Source organism: Myotis nattereri, assembly GCF_964212035.1.
Source record: "Myotis nattereri genome assembly, chromosome: 5".
In the NCBI taxonomy this organism is placed as follows: domain Eukaryota; kingdom Metazoa; phylum Chordata; class Mammalia; order Chiroptera; family Vespertilionidae; genus Myotis; species Myotis nattereri.
Window position 1 is genome coordinate 73920762 of NC_138080.1, and position 15969 is coordinate 73936730.

The 15969-nt window shown below is 42.0% G+C and overlaps 1 protein-coding gene across 1 annotated transcript in view; it reads left to right on the forward strand.

The window, feature by feature from the left end:
• Positions 1 to 1785: 1785 nt before the first annotated feature.
• The window catches only part of CHSY3 (chondroitin sulfate synthase 3), a gene marked incomplete at both ends in the record, with an annotated part of 243551 nt that continues 229367 nt past the window's right edge, over positions 1786 to 15969 (forward strand). Inside the window, 2 exons of the mRNA XM_081092594.1 lie at positions 1786 to 2587; positions 4820 to 5103. Coding sequence (XP_080948720.1) covers positions 1786 to 2587; positions 4820 to 5103 — 1086 coding nt within the window. The remainder of the gene's footprint in view (positions 2588 to 4819; positions 5104 to 15969) is intronic.

Consider the following 15969-nt stretch of genomic DNA (forward strand, 5'->3'; position numbering starts at 1 on the left):
ATCATCTGTATCCCCAAGTGTTTCTGGTCAAGGCCTATTGTGTGAAGAGGAGCTTCTCTGTCCGCAGATGAAACATTGAGTCAGATGTGCTCATGCACAGCCGTGACTGGTGTGGAAAGAACCACTCCTCCAAGGGCTCCGGGCAGGCCTACGTTCCAGGGACGCTGCCAGCCCCTTGCTGGATGGAGCCCCATGTCTAATGCCATTCAATACCATCCTTTTGCGTTTGATGTACAAAACAGAAGACTGACATTTGAAGAAGAGGGAAGGGTTTGGGATGCCGAATGCAGCTCAGACTACAGTTAAAAGTCACAACTTCTGGAGAGAAAGTTGTTAAATGATTCCTTCTTCAAAATGTCACATATTGCTGGAGATTTCACCTCCCTAATTGTCATTGCCTTAGAAAATAACATGGTTACTAGACAAGAGTAAACATTTTATTTTATTTTTTTAAGTTCGCTTATGGGAGGTGGGGGGAGGGCAGGATTGGAAGAATTGTCTTAGTTTGAATCTTCCAGGTTTGGGCCCTATAATTTGATTCCATTTCTCCAGTCTTACTGACCCAGTCTACTACCAAGATTGAAAATAGTTCCTGGTTTTCCCTTCTAGACAAGAGACCAGTAGGAGAGCTGAGGAGGGGACCACCAAGCAGGCCCATATTTCCTAACTCAACAGGTGGGGAACAGGGCATTTTTCTTTCTTTGGGGGTTAAGCCTACACCCCATGATCTCTCCCGGCCTTCCAGGGCTGTCTTTTCGGTCCTCCTGAGAGGCACCCAGTGACAGTGGTGCTCCGGTGGAGAGGTGGTGAAGGATGCAGGTGGGGACGGGAGTTAGTGAGGCTGGGAGGAGGTGCTGGGATGGGGCCATTGCATTCCTCAACAGTGAGCGGGACCAGGAGCCAAGAGAGAAACCCGAAAAGGACCGAAAACTCGGAGAGGAGCTCAGACGGACGGGGCGGCTGATGGGGAAGGGTCACGCTGGGACGCAGCCAGCCCTGGGCCCGGGTAGGCCAGCCAGGGCTCGGGGACCCGAGCTCCGCCGATGAGGTCAGCGGAGCCGACGCGCCGGGAGGAGGCAGTGGAGCCCCCGGACGCGGGTGCCGGGAGGCAGGCGGAGGGGCGGGACGGGACTGGAGAAGGGACGAGAGAAGGGCCACGGGGGGAGGGACGAGGGGGCGTCGGCGCTGGCAGCCGGAGGCGGCCCGACTGGGATCGTTTCCTTCCGGAGGGGAGGCCGCCTCTGGACCCAGGCGCGGACAGGGGGCGTCGGAGGGCGGAGGACGGGGAAATACCACGGCCCCGCTACCGCCCCTCGCTGGCAGCGGCGGTGCTGGAGGCTCCTCCTCCGGCCAGTCCCGAGCCGGGCCGCAGGGGGAGCGGGAGGCGGGGAGCGAGGGCGGGGGCTCGGGAAGGAGAGAGGAGGGAGGGACCAGGCGCGCCAGTGACAGGGTGGCAGCCGAGGAGCGGACGCGTTGCCGCCGCCGTTCCACCTCCTCCTCCTCCGGCAGCTCCTCTCGCCGCCGCCGCCGCCGCCGGGAGAAGTTTCACTCCCGACTGGCGCTCGGAAGCCCTCGACCCGGAGCCGACTGGGGAGCGCGGCCGGCGGCTGCAACCCGCGGCGGGCTGGGCGTCCGGAGCGCTCCGAACCCGAGCCGGCGGCAGCGCCCGGTCGGCGGGCAGCGGCCGGGGCTGGGGGCGCGGAGGCGCCGGAGGGGCGGGTGGGAGCCGCGGACCCGCGCGCCGCGCCGCAGCCGCTCCGCTAGCGTCGGCGCCGGGCAGCCGCGATGGCCGTGCGCTCCCGCCGCCCGTGGATGAGCGTGGCGCTGGGTTTGGTGCTGGGCTTCACCGCCGCGTCCTGGCTCATCGCCCCCCGAGTGGCCGAGCTGAGCGAGAGGAAGAGACGCGGCTCCAGCCTCTGCTCCTACTACGGCCGCTCGGCCGCCGGCCCCGGCGCGCGGCAGCCGCTCCCCCAACCACAGCCCCGGCCGCGGCCGGACCAGTCACCGCCCCCCGCGCGCCAGGAGCGCCAGGGGCCGCCGCTGCTCGAGCCAGCGGCCGGGGTGACCAGTTTTCGGAGCAGCCCCTGGCAGCCGCCACCTCCGCTGCAGCAGCGCCGGCGAGGACGCGAGCCCGAAGGTGCGACGGGGCTCCCCGGCGCCCCCGTAGCGGAGGGGGAGCCCGAGGAGGAGGACGGGGGCGCGGCTGGGCAGCGGCGAGGCGGCCGGCCGAAGAGTAGCCACAACGGCAGCGGGGACGGGGGTGCCGCCGCTCCGAGCTCCCGACCCCGAGATTTCCTGTATGTGGGGGTGATGACCGCGCAGAAGTACCTGGGCAGCCGCGCGCTGGCGGCGCAGCGGACCTGGGCGCGCTTCATCCCCGGCCGCGTGGAGTTCTTTTCCAGCCAGCAGCCCCCCAACGCCGGACTCGGCCTGCCCCCGCCACCCCTGCCTGTCATCGAGCTGCCTGGGGTGGACGACTCCTATCCTCCCCAGAAAAAGTCCTTCATGATGATCAAGTACATGCACGACCACTACCTGGACAAGTATGAGTGGTTCATGCGCGCCGACGACGACGTCTACATCAAAGGTGACCTCCCAGCGCCGGCTGCCCCGCCTGCCCAACCTCCTTTCTTTGCATCCAACCCCGACCTCTGCCCAGCGCCTCTCTGCTCTGCCAGCACGTGGCCTGGGCACCTGCAGCCCCCAGCCCGCCGACCCCAACCCTCGCATCCGCCTCCCATCCCTAGTCCGCTCTTCTTCCTCTCTAGCGGTTCGGGTTCTCCTCACACCTACCCGGCTTTTCCGCCTCCCTCACTCTGGCTTTTTCGTCCCATCCCGGCGCTTAGCCCTCCCCTTCACAGTGTGGGAGAGGTGAGGACCGGGACCTTAGGGTTCAACCAGAGGCTGTTCCCACTCTGCCTGGCTCGCAAAGCCCGGGGTGGTGGCCGGTTCCCAAAGCAGCCCAGAGGGGCGTGTCCTCGGTGGAGAATGGGAAGGCTGCGGACGCGGGCGGGAGCCAGTCTGGATGGAGATCGCTGTTCTTGCTTTGTTCCCCTACCTTGTTGTTTTACCTGGATCTAGCGCAATCCCGGAACTGGGGAGATCGAGGGAATCATCTTCCCTGCCTCGGACCCTCCTCTGTGCCTTTCCTTCCCTCTCGCAAGACCCGCCCGCCCTGGGAGTCCTTGAGCATCTCCAGCGCCCCACGCGCCTTCCTGCCGCTACCGCGCAGCACCCAGCCGTCCCCATTCCACCCACCTACCCACCCACCCCGCCACACCTCAGTAACACCCCCAGGCGACGAGTGCGTTGTCACATTTGGTGGGGGGAAGGAGGGTATAGCATCCGAGAATTTTCCAGACCCTAGGTCCTAGGAGCTCCAAGCTGTGCTAGCACACACCAGCATGGGCCCTTTCCAGACCATCTTGGCTGCTGCGATAAGCAGAGGCTGGAAGTGCCCCAGACCACGCGCAGCCACAGCCACAGCATGAGAAAACTTTGTCAGCTTTTTAAAGAGGCGCGGTCCTTCACCCCGTGGGCGGCTCTGGCCAGAGATTTCTAAACTCAGCAGAGAGAAGTTACTGCGAGCTGGAGGAAATCTCTCCAGCCCAGCCTATGGCGAGGAGGGAGAGGGGTGCCTGGGAAGGAGAAGAGTGTATGGCACGCAGGTCCCCCTGTGCGTTTCAGGTTTCCTAGCTTCTTGGACAAGGGGGGCCGCCCTTCTTCAGTTTGAGCCTCTCTACCTGTAGCCTCATTGCTCCCCCCTGGTCCAGGAGGCAGTACCTTTCCCAGGGCTCAGGGAAAAACAAGCATTTCTCTTAGTGCTTTGAAAAGATTGTCCTTCAGAACATTGAAATGCCTTCGTCTTTCCATTTCTGTTACGAATGAAGTGCATCTTGTATTAAGAACCCAATAATAGCTGAAACTCATTGAGATGCAAGGGGCGTGGCATGGGATCAAGGTAATGACTGCAAATGCTGTGATCATCAAAAATGTTAGTAAAGATGCTGATTGGGAATATAAGAAAGTGACTACTTATTTCAGTTTGCCATTTTGTAGACTAATAAATGCTTTTGAAGTGTGTTAGTTGATTTTAAATTGTTTTTCCTAATGACTTAACGAACTACAAGTAAACCAATTTTATTCTTTAATTTAAATATTTATTTATTTTTCTAAAAGGGTGCTTTCCTAAATTCCAAAGTTAAATTTCAAGAAAAGTTAAGGACAAAACACTAAACTGAATCAATTGCCAGAAAAAAATTATTGGATATTAATATTGTCAGTCAATGCTAAATATCAATATTTAATATTTCTGGGCATTTTATCATTACTTCAAATATGCTAAGAAACCTCTTTATTCTCCTTATCATTAATTATTTCACCTTTAAAAATCTGATGATTGTTTCCCCCTGGCTGGGTAGCTCAGTTGGTTCAAGTATCCTCCTCATATGCTAAGGTTGCGGGCTTGATTCCCAGTCGGGGTACATAGAAGAATCAACCAATGGATGCATAAATAAGTGGAACAACAAATCAATGTGTGTTTTCTCTCTCTCTCTTTCTAAAAAAATCAATAAATGAAAATTTAAAAAAAAATCTGATGATTGTTAGACTTATTAAAGTTTTCCAGTGACTTTGACTAGAAGATTGATTCTTTAAATTAGTTCTGAAAAAATAATAGAATATTCAGAGAGGTTTTTCTTCTTTTCATTTGTTTAAGACTTATGGGAAGTTTACACACAATATTGGAAGCTCTGTCCCTTTGTACATATAAATGATTATGAAATTAGGAAAAGAATGATTGTTGCCTTTCTCTTTGTAGGTGACAAGTTAGAAGAGTTTCTTAGATCACTGAATAGCAGCAAGCCCCTCTACCTGGGCCAGACTGGCCTGGGGAATATTGAAGAACTTGGCAAGCTGGGCCTGGAGCCTGGGGAGAACTTCTGTATGGGAGGACCTGGCATGATCTTCAGCCGAGAAGTCCTCAGGAGGATGGTGCCACACATTGGTGAGTGCCTCAGAGAAATGTACACGACTCACGAAGATGTGGAAGTAGGAAGATGTGTTCGACGGTTTGGTGGGACTCAGTGTGTCTGGTCTTATGAGGTAAGACTTGAGCTGTTTTGCAAATGTTCACACATGGCAGGCACATGCCACTTCACAGCCTGGGCAATGATTCTGTGTGTTCTGTCTGTATACTTGCATTTGCTTGAAAATGATAGCAGCAGCTGGTGATGGAAACAACGTGATTTTGGGGCATACCTTTCTTATTCAAGCTAGGCCTATCTGAGGTTTGCTCATCGGCATGACCCCTTAACCTTAACTTTAATCAGCAGCCTAGAAATATGGTCTGAAGATGCTCTCCCCTTTTAGTTGCTCTATTGGTGTTTATATACATGGGCATCCATTTCCTGTCTCTAACAGGAGGACTGATTCTCTTGGGCTGTAGCTTTTAGCATCTGGTACTTTGTTGTTTTTTTTGGCCAGGTATGTCATTTCATCTGTGTTGTGTGTTTTTTCAAACAGTTAAAATCTGAAGTTTCTTTGAAGATTTTCATGTGGAAATTTAACATGTATTTCTTTCAAAGTTTAAGAAAAGTTAATTCATAATATATCAGTTATGATAGATTTATTCACAAACTTTTATTTACTTCTTAATAGAAATTCTTTATTGCTCAAAGTATTACATATGCCTCCTTTTCCCCCATTGACTTCTCCTCAGCCACTCCCACCCCCCAGCACATGCCCTCGCCTCCCTTGTGTCTGTGTCCATTGGTTATGTTTATCTGCATGCATACAAGTCCTTTGGTTGATCACATTTCCTCCCCCTCCCCCCTCACACCCTTCTCTGATGTTTGATGGTCTGTTCCATGCTTCTATGTCTTTGGATCTACTTTTGTTCATCAGTTTATGTTGTTCATTATATTCCACAAGTGAGTGAGATCATGTGATATTTATCTTTTTCCAACTGGCTTATTTCACTTAGCATAATGCTCTCCAGGTCCATCCATGCTGTTGCAAATGGTAAGAGTTCCATTGAGTAGATGTACCACCATTTTTTAATCCACTCATCTGCTGATGGGCACTTAGGCTGTTTCCAAATCTTAGCTATGGTAAATTGTGTTGCTGTGAACATAGGGGTGCATATATTCTTTCTGAATGGTGTTTCTGATTTCTTGGTATATATTCCTAGAAGTGGGATTACTGGGTCAAATGGGAGTTTCATTTTTAATTTTTTGAGGACACACCATACTGTTTTCCATAGTGGCTGCACCAGTCTCTATTCCCATCAGCAGTGTATGAGGGTTCCTTTTTCTCCACATCCTTGCCAGCACTTGTCGTTTGTTGATTTGTTGATAATAGCCATTCTGACAGGTGTGAGATGGTACCTCGTTGTTTTGACTTGCATCTCTCGGATGATTAGTGATTTGGAGCATGTTTTCATATGTCTCTTGGCTTTCTGAATGTCCACTTTTGAAAAGTGTCTATTTAGGTCCTTTGCCCATTTTTTGATTGGATTGTTTATCTTCCTTTTGTTAAATTGTATGAGTTCCCTATAAATTTTGGAGATTAACTCCTTATCTGATAAAACATTGGCAAATATGTTCTCCCATGCAGTGGGCTCTCTTGTTTCGTTGATGGTTTCTTTTGCTGTGCACAAAATTTTAAAGTAAATGAATTATCTAGACAAACAGAAGTAGTTCTGTTTTTAGAAGATGTTAAGTAACTGCTTGATACTTTGATTGGTTCCCTAGAGGTTATTTATATCTGTCCTTATTTTGTTTTCTGAACAGCAACCATTACTAAAATAATCTGAGCTGTGAACTGTTGTTTAATTGCAGTGATTTGTTTTATAAAATACTTTGAGGTCTTTTTCCTTCAGAAATTGGTTTTTAAGTTAAATACAATTTTTACAAAAGATAGTTTTCCTGAAAGATAACCTTAGTAAAAATTGATTTAACACAAATAGTGTATTGAGGTTTTCACTATAATTTGGCTTTCAAGTATTTGGAGTTTAATATATTTTAACTACCCAGTGCATACCTTTGTAAATGATAACTCATTTACTTTTCAAATTTTCATGTCTCTTAGTATAGAACAAATATTTTATGAAAATATATGTATTACCTGTGAAGTCATTATACCTCAAGATTACACAGTCTCATTCATTTTTCTTTTAGAAGTTTAATCCCACTTTTGTAAAATTTGCTTTTTTTTCTGTTTTGTGGTATTTACACTGCGGAGAAATAGTTCTTATATTTATTGCAGAAAGTAAAATTTATTTGATAAGTAGTTATTGGGAATATATACTATGCAAATCTAAAATTATTACATTCTTCATTTGTTTTGGTAAGAAAATAAGTTTTTTCTTATAAAACTGTTTTACAACTAACTTTTAGAATAAAATTTATTTAAGCACATTATAGTTTAAAAATAGGTAAAATATAAACTCAATGAAAAAACTGTCTTTTGTCCTGGAATATAAAACTAACTAAAAGGCAAAGAAAAAAATGCTCAACATAGAAAACACATAGTGGATTTTGTTGACTTGTGGATATTATTTTGCAGACTCACTCTGAATGGATCAGTAAAAGAAATCATTCATATTTAAAAATGAAGATGGAAAATTATTGTTTTATTTGACACTTTGTTGTCTTAATATCACATATAAACTTTTAACAAACCTTACTGCAGGGACTTTGAACATGTTTTCATACAGTGATTTGTTTTATAAAATACTCTGAGGTTTTGATTGTGTCTTTCCCTTCAAGTTTTCATTGATTCTGTTATGAAGGTACAACCCTTACATAGCAGTCTACCCATTCATGTTCCAAGAGAGTAAAATATACTCAAGTGACCTACCTCTATGCTCAAGAATTTATTTAATGATTTATTTATAACATGGGCATTTGTTTTGGTTAAAGTGCAAGGGAGTTATCATAGATGTGTGTCCTCTCTGTTAGAATAGTGGAAACTGAGATCTTTTCATTAACTGATATAAAGGAAGAGACAGACAAAAGGGACTCCAGGTCTTACAGAATGTAACTTTATGATTGCCATATTTTTATTAACTTTTCACAATACATTTTGAATTTTAGTCTGACACTTGTCAATCACTAAGTTCAGAATCTGTATGAAAATAAAGTCACTTTTACATTTTTTCCTAGCAATAGAAAATATTATTTTCTGAAGGAATACTGTTTCAGAATGTTGACTTTATGTTTTGCTAAGCAATTATATAGAATTTATTTTGTTTTGTAATTTCACTACTTAAAGGAGAAACTTAAACAATATTTATTTTAGAGGAGGCATTGATTTAATCTTTATATGAAGTCTCAATGTCTTCTTTAAAAGAATAATGGGAAATTTCATTACCAAGGAGTATTGTATTTATTAAACACCTGAGTAGGTCAGTTGGGGCACAGCCACATTAAGGCTTTCCTGTTTGCATTTCAGGTTAGTTGAAATGATGCCCATCTTTTCTAGTGTTCATATTCTATGGAAAAACTGATCTATTCCATTACGGGTTGGCATCCTGAGTAAAGGTGAGATTTCACATCTGGTAATAGAATAAGTTATGAACTTGGTCAGTAATTTTGTTTCCATATTTCTTTTAAAACTATCTGTGACAGAACTTGCTTAAAATTTTGAATTTCTTTTATCTATCTCTTCCATGGATTTCAGGATTTTGTGACTTTTCTTCTGAATAAAAGTTCTTGCAGAGGTAACAGCATTGCTATGGACACATGTTCAAGATTTTTGAATTTGAATAGATGAAACATTCATGATGGAATTATATCTTTTAAAAGATGATGAACAGGCTTTCAGATCTTACAGGAAAGAATTGGACAAAAATATTAAAATACAAAGATCATGTAGCTTTTCTTGAATATAAATTATATATTTTATAAACATAGGAATCTCCTAGTATTCTTCTTTACTGTTCAGTTGAAGTCTGCTTTATCTGTGTTGTATACAGTTAAGCTCAATATTGAGAGAGAGAGAGAGAGAGAGAGAGAGAGAGAGAGAGAGAGAGAGGAGAGAGAGAGAGAGAGAGAGAGAGAGAGAGAGAGAGAGAGAGAGAGAAACTCAGAGAAGAAAATATAAACTTGAATTTGGGTTGGAGTCATCATTCTACTACTTACTAGTTTCATTGTCTTTTATAAGTTACTTCTCTGAGCCTTGGTTTAATTGAACTGAAAGTGGAAATTATAACAGTGTTTACCTCATTGATTTTGGAGATGAAGTGAAATGGTAAAATAAATTATCCCATGTGAAACCCTTAATATAGTGTCTGGCACATAGTAAATTGTCAGATGTTAGCTATTATTACTACAATGCTGAATAGATCATATACTTACTATGTTATATATAACATGGATTAGTTGTTCATCTATAGCAAAAGAGTTAGACAATACTTTTTTTTTAGTTAAAAATTCAAGTTTAGGGTTTTTTGGCAAAAAGAAAAAGAAACCAGTATGTTTCAATATTTTAGAAGTACGAGGAATCCATTATTAGAAAAAATGGAAGAGTGTTTAAAACATGCATTACAAATATTTGCTTCAGCCTTTGAACATCATATTTAATAACTGATCTTAAGACAATAGTGTGGAAGCCTGGCTGATGTGGCTCAGGAGGTCGGAGTGTTGTTCCATACACCGAAATGTCGCCCGCACAAATCCTGTCTGGGCAAAAGCCCAGCTTGCCGGTTTGGTCCCCCATCCAGGTGCATGCAGGGACAGTCCATGGATGTTTCTCTCTCTCTCTCCCCTTCCTCTTCTCTAAAATCAATAAGAACATATTTTAAAAAAAGAGGACAGTGTGGAAAATATTATTTAACAAGCAGTTACTTAATATAGATAATTAAAGACTATCAAACAGATCAGACTCTACAATAAAAAATTATTACTGTGTAGATTTCTAGATTAGTTTCTGGAACAATAGCCCATTTTCTGAGTTTCTCTAGAATTTTCTGAAGAAAAAGAAGTCAGTAGTATCCCATTCTGCAGTCAACTCACAGTAACTTGTCTCTCAAGGCCGCCCCTCGAAGTCCCTTGCTTTTCTCAGGAAATGATGTGTAGCTTTAGTTCTCACAATAAGGCCCTGGTGGTCTGGGAAAATTTGTCTTTCCTGTTAGACTCTTGCTCTGCTTCCTTCTCCATCAACTCCAACAACTTCTTTTCCCTTTGCCTTTAATGATAAAAAAATAAAATAAATTATAAATACCTGTTGATATGCACTGCTTTTCATCAAGTTCTCAGTAAATTAATGTGCTCATGGCAGGCCAACCCTGATATTCCAAGAGCTCCCAGGATGTGCACCCAGATCACACTTCGGGCGCAGGAATGGCTTGACCTCTTCCAAATAAGGAGGCCTTGGCTGCTGCTCAGCCTCAGCCCCACTGGTTCTTTGTGAGCCTGAGGCCATTGGAGTCAGAATTGAGATTCTCCCTTCCTACTTTAATTTGACAGTCTGTTCCATGCTTCTCTGCCTCTGGAAGGCTGGGGAGTGTTGGGGGGCGGGGTGCGGGGGGGAGGTAAGAGACCAACCGAAGGACTTGTATCCATGCATATAAGCATAACCATTGGACACAAGACACTGAGAGGGTGGGGTGAGGGCATGTGCGGGGTGGGGGTGGGGGGCGAGGGGAAGGTCAATGGGAAAAAAAGGAGACATATGTACTACTATCTGTAATATTTTATAAAAAAAAGAAAAAAAAGAATTGAGATTCTCCTTTCCCTACCTGGAGGTGGAAACACCTAGTTTTCAAGGACATGTGACAGATGTTAAGACCAACAGATGCAATGGATCGCTGTTATACTCATTTATACCTCAAGATGTATCCGTAAAAATTACTCAATGTTTGTGAAAAATTATTCTATTCTATTCAGTCTGCGAGTGTTAGAATTTATTGGCATCCACTGCTGGTTAAGTTCACATTTTGGTTGAGCTCAGTCTTGGCTACTGTTTTTCTAGTTATCTGAGCTGCAATCTGGCAGCATGGGAGGCTGCATATGGCTCTTAAACGTTGTTTGGCAGGGCCATGAAGTGGTTTAGGGTTTTTGTTTTTGTGTTTTGATGACTTTAGCAGTCTTCAGTCCCCTTCATGTCCTATTGTTGTCCACAATATTCTCCTCCCAGGTTTATTTTAACTCCTTGTATGTTGAATTTTCCTTGTGCCTTTATTTTAAGTGGTTCAGGTAGGCATAAGAGTCTTGATATTTTGAACCAGATAATCCACATGTTGCAAATTTCATTAAAATATTCTCTAGAAAATGAAGTGATTTTTCCAGTGGGAATGAGATGTGTATTTTAAATAATTTAGGGAAGGAATAATTTTTTCAAACTTGACTGTTAGAATCAATATGTCATACAATATAGTGATATGTACTTTTTTTTTATTAGTATGCTTTTACTAATAACTAGAAAGTCCCCACTGCTAAAAAATTATTTATATAACTCCATTTTCAGCTGGTGTCTTAGCAGAATTGGAAATTCTGTTTTGTTGTTGTTTTAGTAGGATCTGTTCTATTCAAGCATTAAAATAATTTTAATTTTAAGGATTTGCTTCCCTATTAGGGAGTTTTGCATTTCATCTATCTAAGAGTCATATTTAGAATAGTTTGAATTTATCTTTTTAATGTTTACAGTTAAATGGAGCCACAGAATATATATCTTTATTTCACCTAATTAAATGTTGTTTCACAGAAAACTTAGCTTTAAAAAAAATATTTCTCTATGGGTTGAAGAAACCATTTCTTATGACGAAATAGTTTTTTATTAGATTTCTTAAAGAATTAAATTCAGAATGTCTTATGTCTAATCTTGGCCCCCTAAAGGCTATAAACACCCTAGAAAATTCCATTATTTCACAAAAGGATATGTTCTGGAAGTGTTTCCCTGGGCTTGTAATACCAGAGATTTGCACCATAAAAATTTTAACTACATATAAGTTCTTCCTAACATTAAGGTTAAATATGCATGCCATTCTTATAGGGCTATTGCATATCCTGTGGCTTCTTCCTATTATGGGCTTTCATCTTATGTAATGCTGATTTTATTGTATCATGAACATGGTATATGCCCAAGAGGCATATTAATATCTGTGGGAAAGTATAGCTTTGGAATTTATATCTAAAATTTAGTCTTTCAAAAAATCTTTTCTTGGTTCTGATTTAGTTTCTAACTTTACTAAAGGCAGTAAGCTTCTCACACCTACTTTCCCACCCCCATTCAACTTGTCAGATGAAATCATCATGCATTGATTTTATGAAATTTCTTTTCTGCCACACTGTTTCCTTAATTGTACAAAATAAAATTATATTTCGAGTTGAAGAAGAAGCATCATATGGTTTTTCCATATTTTGTAGTCTTAGTTAGTTCATTTTCATTGTTCACCAGTGCCTTATCCCCTAGATCGTGACAATATATGCTTTCCAAGATGATTTCCAACAGTTGTGAAACATGTTAAGTTTGGACAATGATTTTATGCAATTTGAAATAAGCTCCAGATAATAACATAAATATTCATATTAGTTTAAAAACCTTGGATAATCTTTCTCTTTAGTTGAGCATCAGGATTCTAATTTTCTGAAAAAACAAAACAAAACCAAAAAAAACCCAAATCAATTTTCTACTTCCACTTTCTTTGTCTTGGTCTCCAAAAAGCTGTTTTTTAAAAAAAAGATTTTTTTAAACTGATTTTTAGAGAGAGAGGAAGGGAGAGGGAAAGAGAAAGAGAAACATCGATGTGAGAGTGTAACATTGATCGACTGTCTGCTGCGAGTCCCCCACCCCAGGTTATAGAGCCCACAACCCGGTATGTGCCATGACCTGGAATTGACCCAGCAACCCCTCACTCAGTGCATGACACAATACCCAACCAACTGAGTCACACCGCCACACCGGTCAGGGCCAAAAAGCTGTTTTGAGAAACATTTATTTCAGTAAGTCTCTTTTCTACGTAGTGAATTAGTGCTCAACATACAAAGAAATTTATACTATCATTTAATTATGCTACATTATACTTTGATTACAGCATGTCATTTCTTTTGCACAAAGATATAACTTTTCAATGAGGTATTTGAGCTAAACATAAACTTTATGGAAATAAAAAAAATTAGTGTCTTAAATCATTATTTGAAAAATTAGTGTCTTAAGTCATAATTTGATTTTTTGGTTCTTAAAAAAAACCTAAGTAATCTAATATTGAGGGGTTGCAGTTTCTCAGAATTCTAATGATCTCTTCATTTACTCTCTATTAATCAATACACTAGTGAAGGCTTCACCGACTATAACTCAGTTTGAGTCATGACATAACACTTAATGTTACCCTTTCTTGCAAGGGTGTTGAATACTTATGATATAATAAGTACGTTATACATTTCTAAATTAACTGAATCAAAATAATTTTTGAAAAAATTCAGCAGGTACTGTTTGGAACTAATGAATGAATGAAGTAATGTCTTAATTTTTTGAGACTGTGAAATCTTTACTTACCATTTATAATTTTGAAAGTCATGTCCCTCATTCTTCACAGTCAGTGGTATCTGAACTTTTCATTATCCCTTTCAGTTTCATTTATTTTTGTTGTAGAATTGTTTATTCATAGAATACTAGTACCTCAAAAAGAGATGTTTAAAGAAATATACATATTAATAAAAATAACATGCAATCAAATAAAATTAAAATGTAACGAAATAAGAGGAAAACAGAAAAATAAGCAAAAAAATTGTAAAAGACATGTTGGGCTTCTGTTTTCCTGACATGAAAGAGACCCCTAGCTCACCATGATACTGAAATCTGAGAGAAATTTTTGCTGTAGAGTAGATGGCTTGAGGTTTCCCATCCTTAGCAGCACTTCTGTGTAAGTGGCATAGCATGGTTCTCTTGGGTGTTTCTTATATATCCCCTCAATTTAGGCCAGGACTGGAACTCAGAAGGGCAGTTGTGCAGGAGGAATTCTACTTGGAGACAATGCAGTTACGGTCCTTGCTCGTTTTATTTTAAAATTTAGAGTACTCTTCAGAGAGCCCTTCAGGGGTGTTCTCACTCAAATGTTGTATATTAGGTTGGTCAACGGGAAGGTTGAGCTATGCCTATTTTCTGGAGAGAACCCCGAGTGCAGCTGTGGTGTCATTGGCTAAGGGGAGGTCAGGGTTGTGGTTTCCTAATCAAGAGGAAGGCAGAGGCACCAGCTACACATGGAGGAATCAAACCAGATAAAGGGACAGATGGCCACCCCACCTGAGGCCCAAGAGACTGCCTAATGCTTGGCCTTGAGTTAGCAATGTGGTCGCCTGGCTATTGAGCTGATTATTAGAAATGTTCGTTTTCATAAACTAATTATATGAGTATCCTGTAAAGTCTGTAAATAATGATATATTTATTAACTTTATTATATAGATTTAACTTGAAGGTAAAATTTGCATGCAATAAGTTAAAATATTGAAAGACCAACATTTTGATGAAAAATAATATATTTTAGTCATCTAATGTTCTCTTGTACAGAATTAAATTTTCGATGAAATAAGGACATGTAACATACATGCTAAATATCTTGAAGTACGAAAAACAGTGTTAAAAAATTAAAAATAGTGTACCTTAGAATTCAGTCATCTTACATCTTCTGATTTCATCTGCTCAAATACCTTTACCCAGCACTTTCTCTGCGCAGTGCAGGCACACTGGTTCCTTGTCCTCATGGAGCTCACAGGGAGGAGGAGTCAGGCTTCGAATCAATCTCTTGCCTTCATGTCTGGTAGAGAACTGGATTTCTTGTCTTCATCATCTTTAACTCCTTTTCATTCTAAGTCATGAAAACTCTCGTTGGGTCCAGGAGTGTTACCTGTCTCGGACCTAAAGTCAAATGATTCATATTTCACTTTTCTTAAATGAGCATCTTCCTCTTTGTATTACTGTCTTCTGAAGAGGAGAAAAATAAAGACATGCTTAGAAACTCAACTGCCTATTAATATATTTTGTGCCTGTTACATAGCACAGAGCACTAGGATTTTGTTTTTTAATTAAGTCTGGAGCTAGACAACTACCTGGCTTCAGATCCCCGCTGTCATTCACTAATTGTATGGCCTTCCGTAAGTTATTTTTCTCTGTGCCTTAGTTTTGTCTCTATCAAATGGATATATTAACAGTACTTTACAGAAATGTTGTGAGGATTAAACAAGTCATGTATACAGCAGCATTCAGAATAATATGTGGCAGTGTGAAGCATTATGCAACTGTTAGCTATTTTTGCAGAATGGCATAAAATTGTGCCAACTCTCCAGAGCCATTGTGAGGAATAAAAAGGTCAATGTATTAGAAGCTCTTAAAATAATGCATGCCACATAATAACTCCAGTATATCTGTTAACTGTTGTTAATTTATTCCAGTTAACGATGTTCATATTCCCTTTTTCCATTCACAGGAGAAAAAGAACATTGATTGGAAAGAGTTAATTGCAATTGTTTTTTGAAAGATAGGCTTTGCTATGGGGGGAAGGTGCTGATTTATGGTTCTTTACCCTGACTCACAGTGGGATCCCCGGGGGAACTTTGAACAATTCTGATGCTGAAGCCCATCCCTGACCCATTAGACCAGAATCTCTTACAGTTGAGTCGTATAGCATGGCATGCATAAAACTTCCCACATTAGTGATTCTAATGTGGCTCTAGGGTCTAGACCACTATATACATTCTTTTATTAATTTCTGTTTTCAAATATCCAATCTATTCTTTATTCCTTAAAATTTACTTTTTGTTTTACTTTCCTTTTGGGAAAATCACAGTAAAGTAATAAATACTTCTGCAGTTCTTTCTACATATGTTCCAAAGAGCTAGTCACTGGATTAAAGACAGTCCTATATAATAAAAGGCTAATATGCAAATCGACTGAACGGCAGAATGACTGGTTGCTATGATGCACACTGACCACCAGGGGGAAGATGCTCAACGCCGGAGCTGCCCACTGGTG